This window comes from Herpailurus yagouaroundi, unplaced genomic scaffold, assembly GCF_014898765.1.
Source record: "Herpailurus yagouaroundi ecotype Mexico unplaced genomic scaffold, PumYag 195, whole genome shotgun sequence".
Lineage (NCBI taxonomy): Eukaryota > Metazoa > Chordata > Mammalia > Carnivora > Felidae > Herpailurus > Herpailurus yagouaroundi.
Genome location: NW_024412426.1, coordinates 18861331 through 18869312, shown reverse-complemented (window position 1 = coordinate 18869312; position 7982 = coordinate 18861331). Strand labels below are relative to the sequence as shown.

At 36.2% G+C, this 7982-nt stretch overlaps 1 protein-coding gene across 8 annotated transcripts in view; it reads left to right on the top strand.

Moving 5' to 3' along the window:
• Positions 1–7982, top strand: part of RABGAP1L (RAB GTPase activating protein 1 like) — an 802606-nt gene that overhangs the window by 115451 nt on the left and 679173 nt on the right. For all 8 annotated transcript variants that reach the window (XM_040446724.1, XM_040446725.1, XM_040446723.1 and 5 more), the window contains 2 exons: positions 3728–3830; positions 7333–7499. In XM_040446724.1, the coding sequence (XP_040302658.1) occupies positions 3728–3830; positions 7333–7499 (270 nt within the window). The remainder of the gene's footprint in view (positions 1–3727; positions 3831–7332; positions 7500–7982) is intronic.

Genomic DNA, 7982 nt, shown 5'->3' with positions numbered 1-7982 from the left:
GAGCCGAAGTCGGCCGCTTAACCGACTGAGCCACCCAGGCGCCCCTCACCTGCTTTATTTTATACTGTAGTTATCTATGGTCAGTATAAGGGGGAGGTCAGAGGTTCTTTCCCAGTCTTTTGTTTTTTATTTATTTTTTTTTTTTTAATTTTTTTTTCAACGTTTTTATTTATTTATGGGACAGACAGAGACAGAGCATGAACGGGGGAGGGGCAGAGAGAGAGGGAGACACAGAATCGGAAACAGGCTCCAGGCTCTGAGCCATCAGCCCAGAGCCTGACGCGGGGCTCGAACTCACGGACTGTGAGATCGTGACCTGGCTGAAGTCGGACGCTTAACCGACTGCGCCACCCAGGCGCCCCTCTTTTGTTTTTTAAAATAATCAGACTAAAAATAGCCTACATGCCAAAGAGATACATTTTGAGGTGCCAAATTTTACTACCCTATAGTACCTAGGAAAAGCATAACTGCAAAGTACCAAGAAAAGTTGAAAACTCAGTAGAGCCTGGTTTCTTGGAACTGGAATGTAATTTAAAAGTCCTAGAAATGCCTCGGAAAGCTTGTGGAGCTTTACAATTAACCATTTATTGACACTGGGCCAGTAGCTGGACTCATAGTTACAAATTCATTTGTATTTTAATCCAGTATGCTTATAGTCTTTGTGTAGAACAGCAGAAATAAAATTTTCATGAAACCGTTCTTACCCCTTCCTTAGGTGTATGAGGAACTCTATTTTTCTTCTACTTGATTAAAATGTCTGGTCATAATCCACTAAATTGATTTGATGATCCACAGATGAGTCACAAATTGCTGTTTGGAAAACATTAGCCTCTCAGCTCCCGAGGGTCAGGATCATTTTGTTTTCCTTGCTGGATACTTAATAGGCATAGACCATGGCTTATAGTAGGCTCATTTTTGCTTAACAAATGGATAAATTAACACAAACTTACATTTTTTACTTTTTCTGTGTGTTATTTCCAGTACCGCTTTACCCTACTGTTTGCCTACTTGACCTCATAGCTTCAGCTTGCTCATGACTTGACAGTTCATTTGTGGCTTACTGTGTTCTCCGGCCTCTGTGTTATGCCCTTTCTGCTATGTTCCCATTGTAAACTGCCACAGTCTGTCTGTATTTCCTAGTTTATTTTCCTAAGAGGAGGGCACCTAGGGTTCCTGCCTTTTCTAGTTTGGGCAGAGACTTAGGTTGTCCGGATGTCCCTTACCTGCTGTCCCTGATTTTGTCAGCTCTGCTTGTGGTGGAGACAAAAGTTAGGAAGAACTCTTCAACAAAGACAGTTGAAGAAGCATCTTTTTTTTTTTTTTTTTTTTTAAAATTTTTTTAAAAATTTTTTTTTTTTTTTTTTGAGAGAGGGAGAGTGAGAGAGAGAAAGCCAAGGAGGGGCATAGAGAGAGGGACAGAGAAATCCCAAGCAGGCTCAGCACTGTCAACTCAGAACCCGATGTGGGGCCTGAACTCTTGAACCGTGAGATCATGACCTGAGCCAAAACCAAGAGTCAGACGCTTAACTGACTGAGCCACCCAGGCGCTCCAAGAAGCATCTTTATAAGAGGCTGGGAGCAAGCCAGTCTGTGTGATAGAAAGGTCTAGTTCAATAACAAAAATGCAGTACTTGATGAGGAGAAACTGCTATTGAGGGCTTTTGATGTAAGACAGTATTATTGTGGTGGTGTATTATGAGAACTACAAAGACATAAAAATACAGATGTTTGAGTTAGGCTATTTTGGTTATAAGGAACAGAGATCCACTTAGAACACCTTGAAGATAGAAGAGGTTATTGATCTTCATGAAATTGTACCTAAACACTACAAAGTGGTTTTTGCTATTTGGACTGTTCCTGTCTGCCTCACGTCCCCCCATGGGCTTGCTCTTTCTTTGAGTCTCTTTTTTTTTGCTCCTTCTCTTTTTTTCACTGCTGCCCTTGCTCCCGGAGATCTGGTGCTCTGCCCCCCTGTCTTTCTATACCTCCTTCCCTCCCCTCCCCCTTTCTGTTTCCTTCTTTCTGTCTCCTCTTTCTCCTTCTCTTCCCCTTTCCCTCCTTGCCTTCATCTCTCCCTCCCTGCACCTTCTCTGCCCCTTTTCTTTCTGCTCCTCACTCTTCCTCCTTCCTTCCCTGTCTCCCAGTATCTGCCTTTGTATTTTGACTGCATGATCATTTTTAATGGTTTTTTTGTTTTTCTCCGTTTCTCTCCTACCACTTAACAGTTTCCTAATACTCTACTCTTCTTTATGTGTTCTTTCCTACTTTTTAATTTCTGTTATCACTTCATTTTTTATGTGGCCTGTCAGTGCCTGGCTTCTTATTAAAACCTTTCAGCTCCACTGCTGACTGCCTACTTTTCTTGGTGTTTGTTAATTGAAATAAATAATTTGATTGGGCTCACTCATCTTTTTGGAGTCAAGCATGGCACAAGCTCTTGTTCAGAAATGGATTGGGTTTTTTTGGGGGTCAGATGCCCATTCTTGTTTTGAATGGGGATCTAATGAGAAGGTAGAGAGGATAGGCACAGGGAGGGAGAGAGGAAGGGGTGGGGAGACAGAGAGAGAATGAATATGAATATATGAAAGTGTTGAAGGTGCTGAGTGAATTTCCTTAATGTGGCCTTGAGTGTACTTCATCTCTGGAATGCAGGGTCCCTGCACTCAAGCTGTACAGTTCGATTAGTGAAATACCACCAATACATGAGGAAAATAAACACAATAATTACCAAATGACAAATAATTTTATAGGGATTCAGAGAAGCTTCTGTGTGGGGGTAAAATTGGAAAAACAGTATTTATCTTTGTTTTAGTCTGATACTTCTAGCAGTCTCTATTCATAATATGAGGAAATGGGCACAGGAAATTTAAAGTTCTGTAGATAATACACTTTTGCATATGCACATACTTGTATGCTGTGTGCTGTTCTCCCATGGGCACACCTCTAACCTCCCCTCCCCTGCACACGTACATACATGCACGCAACTGTATATGATCCTGCTTTCACGATAGGAGTTGCCGGCTTCTTCAGTGAGGGTCAGGAGTGGGCTTAGTAGGAACCTGAAAGAGTGGAGGAGATGAAGAAGGGGAGGAGTGAAGGGAAGGAGGGAGCAAGTATAAGAGTGAATGGGAGATAATCAACTTGGGTGTTGATTACCTCTATTAGCCTCCTAACATTGGTTACTGATCGTAAGCCAGTATACAAGTATCTGACATAGATAATAGAAAAGTATGAACTTTCAGAAGTGTTAATTGTGATAAAGTAAATTAATATTTTAAGAATATATTATAAATTAGAACACTGGAAGAAAAATACCGCTTTTCTGTTGACTTACTATTAATTCAATTTAAACATCTTCAGTGAGATGTACACTATAGTTTTAATAGAAACTGTGGACATCCTTGTATGTAGGTATATGAAATTATCACCAGAAGTCTAAGATAACTATAACTTTACTCCAATACTATGTTTTTGTGAGTCAGTATATGAAGGTACAGCTCCTTCTATCCAAGAGGTACGTGTCTGTAAATAGAAACTCTGAAGAAAGCCTTAGAATTTAATAATGAAAGAAATGCTTTTGTAGGGTGGCGAATAATACAGAAAAAAATCCATTTGTAAATCCAAATTCCATTAAATTTGATTGCTTAAAGTAAGATATGTTTATAATTTAAAATGGTGATTTTCCTGATGCATGTATTCTCAGTAATTTCTGTCTGAATTTTTATAGGAATCCATGGGAAAGAGCTATGATGGAAGAGCTTATGTTATTACCGGCATTTGGAACCCCAATGTGCCAATATTTCTGGCACTTAATGAAGAAACCCCAAAAGGTAACTTTTCTCAAATTATTCATTATTATTTGCTTTAAATTTTATATTATGGTCAATGTTGTTTTGCTGTGTTTTTAAAAATTCTGGAGCTTATTTAAAATGAAGTTATTTAGATTTCAAAGTCTTTATTTTTTATTTTTAAATGTTTATTTATTTATTTTGAGAGACAGCATGAGCAAGGGAGGGACAGAGAAAGAGTGAGAGACAATCCCAAGCAGGCTCTTTGTTGTCAGTGCAGAGCCTGATGTGGGGCTCAATCCCACAAATGGTGACATTGTGACCTGAGCTGAAATCAAGAGTTGGATGCTTAACCAACTGAACCAACCAGGCACCCCATAAATTTTGCAGGTTTTAAAAAATACTTTATGCATTATGGGGAAAACCTCCACTTTCAAAAGAATCTTCCTCAAAGATATGTGAATTAGTTTTATTAGATTATGTAGAAAATATTTGGGGTTTGTGCTTTATATGTTACTATGGAGTTATTTTATTTTGAAGCAGAGTATGGAAGAGTATGGAAGAAATAGGGAAAGCAAATTCTGGAATTTTGCATATCTTTGGTAACTGTTCTCTGTTTTCCTTATAGATTACTTATATTTTTTATTTTTAAATTATTTTTCCAGTCTTTTGACCTTTGGGATCTTAGTAATGTGTATTCAGGATTTCATTTGTGGTAAACGCTTTTTTCTGTGTTGTTTACCTTTTCATTTTGTTAGACATGTCTAGTGTTAAACGATAAGTTTATGAGTGGTAAATAGTACATCTATCATTCTTCCCATTGTGTTTATTTTTATTCCTACTTTATCCAGATATCTGTTAATTGTCTGTGTTTTTTACCCCTCTGCCATCTGTCCTTAAACTAAAATTTAAATTTTTACCTCATGAGTTACAACTAATGTTATAAGTTACACTAAATGCTTTACTGTGATTCAACCAATAATTTGTATTGAGAAAATAACGGATCCATTGGCTTGATCTTTTGTCTTATATTCGTTTCTTTATATCCACAGTAGATTTTTGGTTAAAACAGGAACATTAATGAATACTAATATAGAAATATATTAATGAAGAGCATTACATGGTAATTATTCTCAAATTTCTTTAGCAAGAATATTTACCAGTTGCATAAATTACATGCATTTGATCACACATCAACTGTCTATTTCAAAATGAGGGCTAAAAAGATAGAAAAATAATAATGATTATAGAGCCTTTCATGTATTAGGAATAAATAATTTTTACACCCACAGTTTGTAAATTCTGCCTACAGGCTTGTAAAGACCAGCCTGTAAACTTCTGTCTTATAATCATTCAGAAAGTAAACATGAAAATGAGAAAAATAAGCCAGTTGATAATTTTGAAGAATAAAATATGAGAACTTCAAATAGTGAGTTATAACAGCAATTTTTATCTGTTTTTAATGTAACACATAGTTCAGTTTGATTTTGTTCTTTAATATATCTTTGGTCTTCTATCAGAAGATAATACATTTTAAAGTTTATTTGTTCCATTAAAATAAACTTCATACTATATTACAATAATATTCTTATCCAAAAGATAATGTATTTTAAATTTAAAATTATTTCATATGCCATAAAAAACACTGACTTGATTTCTAAAATTTCCAAATGATGTCCCTGAGATTATAACTTACTCAAAGGATTCATGAATAAAACTTTGACTTCTTACAGAAGAAGCTGAAACTCTGGAGATGAAATGTCTTAGATCTTTTCACTGTACCACCAAGCTGTGTTTTCTATTCTGTTTTGTGTTATTGTCTCTTACACTTTGATAGTACTCTCCTTGGACTTTAAGGTCTGCTAAGTCAAGTACAGTGTCTAGTGAATCCTCATTTCTCTTGAATTTGCAGGTAGAATGCTTGCATTACGTAAGAATGTAATGAATTTTTTGTTGAATTTGACATTAATAGAAGTGTAGTTGACGTGCATAAATGTTGTATAATGTTTTTTAAAAACACTATTGAAGGTTTCTTTTAATGGGCTTAGTTATTTGAGCTTCGAGAACTAAAAATGCTGGACAAAATAAAATTTAAAAATATTTAAGAAGTAGCAAAGAAATGACAATATGGAATAGCCAAACCCAGACTGAAAAACCCAGTAAGAGGAGCCTGGCTGGCTTAGCTGGTAGAGTGCATAACTTTTAACCTCAGGATTGTGAGTTCAAGCCCCCACACTGGGCATGGGGCCTACTTAAAAAAAAGAAAAGGAAAAAAAGAAAACCAATGAATCTCAAGTAGGGCAAATAAAACAAAATAAAATCCGTATTTCAGCCTATTGTGAAACTAAAGGAAACCATTAGACACTAGCCTACAAGATTCTAGATCTAAATTAAAAAAGGCTATGGTGGTTCAGTTGGTTAAGAGTCCCACTCTTGATTTCTGCTCAGTCAAGATTTCATGATTTGTGAGATTGAGCCCCAGTTTGTGAGATTGAGCCAGGCATTGGGCTCTGCACTTCCTCTCTCCCTCTCTCTTTGCCCCTTTTCTGTTCATTCTCTCTCAAAATAAAGAAACACACTTAAAAAAACATTAAAAAACTTAAAAAAAATAGAACTCTGTGGCCAAGTAAGCATTTTAATTTTTTGAGGTTTTATTTATGTACTTGAGAGAGACAGAGAGAGACAGCACAAGTTGGGAAGGGGCAGAGAGAGAGAGTGAGAGAAAGAATCCCAAACAAGCTCTGAGCTACCAGTGCAGAGCCTGACGTGGGGTTTGAACTCATGAAACTGTGAGATCATGAACTGAGCTGAAACCTGGAGTTGGATGCTGAACTGACCGAGCCACCCAGGTGCCTCGGCCAAGTAAACATTTTAAATAATAACTGAAATTGTGACTGATAGCACTATATTATTGCCTAAAATTACTTGCCAAGACTCTGATATAGATATATAACTGTACAGAAGAACCTTAATCAGTGTTTTTCCTGAACATACAGTGAGAGGACAATGAGGGTACTGACAGACCTTAAAACATACACAACATTGCATAAGCATTTTTCTGTACAGAGTTAGCATCGTGAAGGTTGAACATCTCTTTTGATTTGACAGTCCTCATGCATCTCATCAAAGTGAATAGTTTTTTGTATCTCTTTTTATAATATGAAAGGGCAAATTCTTGTGATTTTCCAGAGTTTTTTGGGGAAATTTGAAAGATAGTTTTTGTGTAAAAGAAAATTACATCTTATCTGAAAATTTTATCTTATTTTTTATATTAAAGACCTGATTTGTGGAAGGAAAAAGTAAGGTTGTCAGAGATTTTGACCATTGGTTTAGATAGGATCATGAGTATTGAGAAGCATACTTGGAAAACGTGTTTGTTTACCCATTTAATCAAAGAGACAGTACAACATTTAAAATTAAACGTAGATGGTAACATGATTGGAAAGGACCTTAGTTTTTTCATAAGTGGGGAACCTTTGTTTTCTTAAATAGTCAAGGAATGATAAAGACAGCATAATGTATGTATGGAAAATTTCTACTGCAGATAAGCGGGTGTACATGACTGTGGCAGTGGATATGGTAGTCACAGAGGTGGTGGAGCCTGTCCGCTTTCTCCTGGAGACTGTCGTACGGGTGTACCCTCCGAATGAGCGATTTTGGTATTTCAGCAGAAAGACTTTCACAGAGACGTTCTTCATGAGGTTGAAACAGGTAGGACCTTTTGTTCTTTTTGTATAATACCCTATATTTTTTTCTAGTATTTTAACACCAAGATAATTTTGTAAGTAGTGATAAAAAGCAATAAAATTAATAGTGTAATCAAGTGATGTTTATTGTCAACCAATAGAATATTTGAAAAAGCTACATCTAGGTAATGTAAGTTAAAAGAAAAAAAGGGATAGTATAATAATTATGCACTTTATTCACTAGAAACCTGTAATGTGTACGTGTGAAGTATCCACATACTTAATTGAAATAGTGATTTTATATATAAAACAACATCCTTTTATTTTATTTTTTTTTATTTTATTTTTTTCTTCTTTTTTTTTTTTTATTTATATATGAAATTTATTGTCAAATTGGTTTCCATACAACACCCAGTGCTCATCCCAAAAGGTGCCCTCCTCAATACCCATCACCCACCCTCCCCTCCCTCCCACCCCCCATCAACCCTCAGTTTGTTCTCAGTTTTTA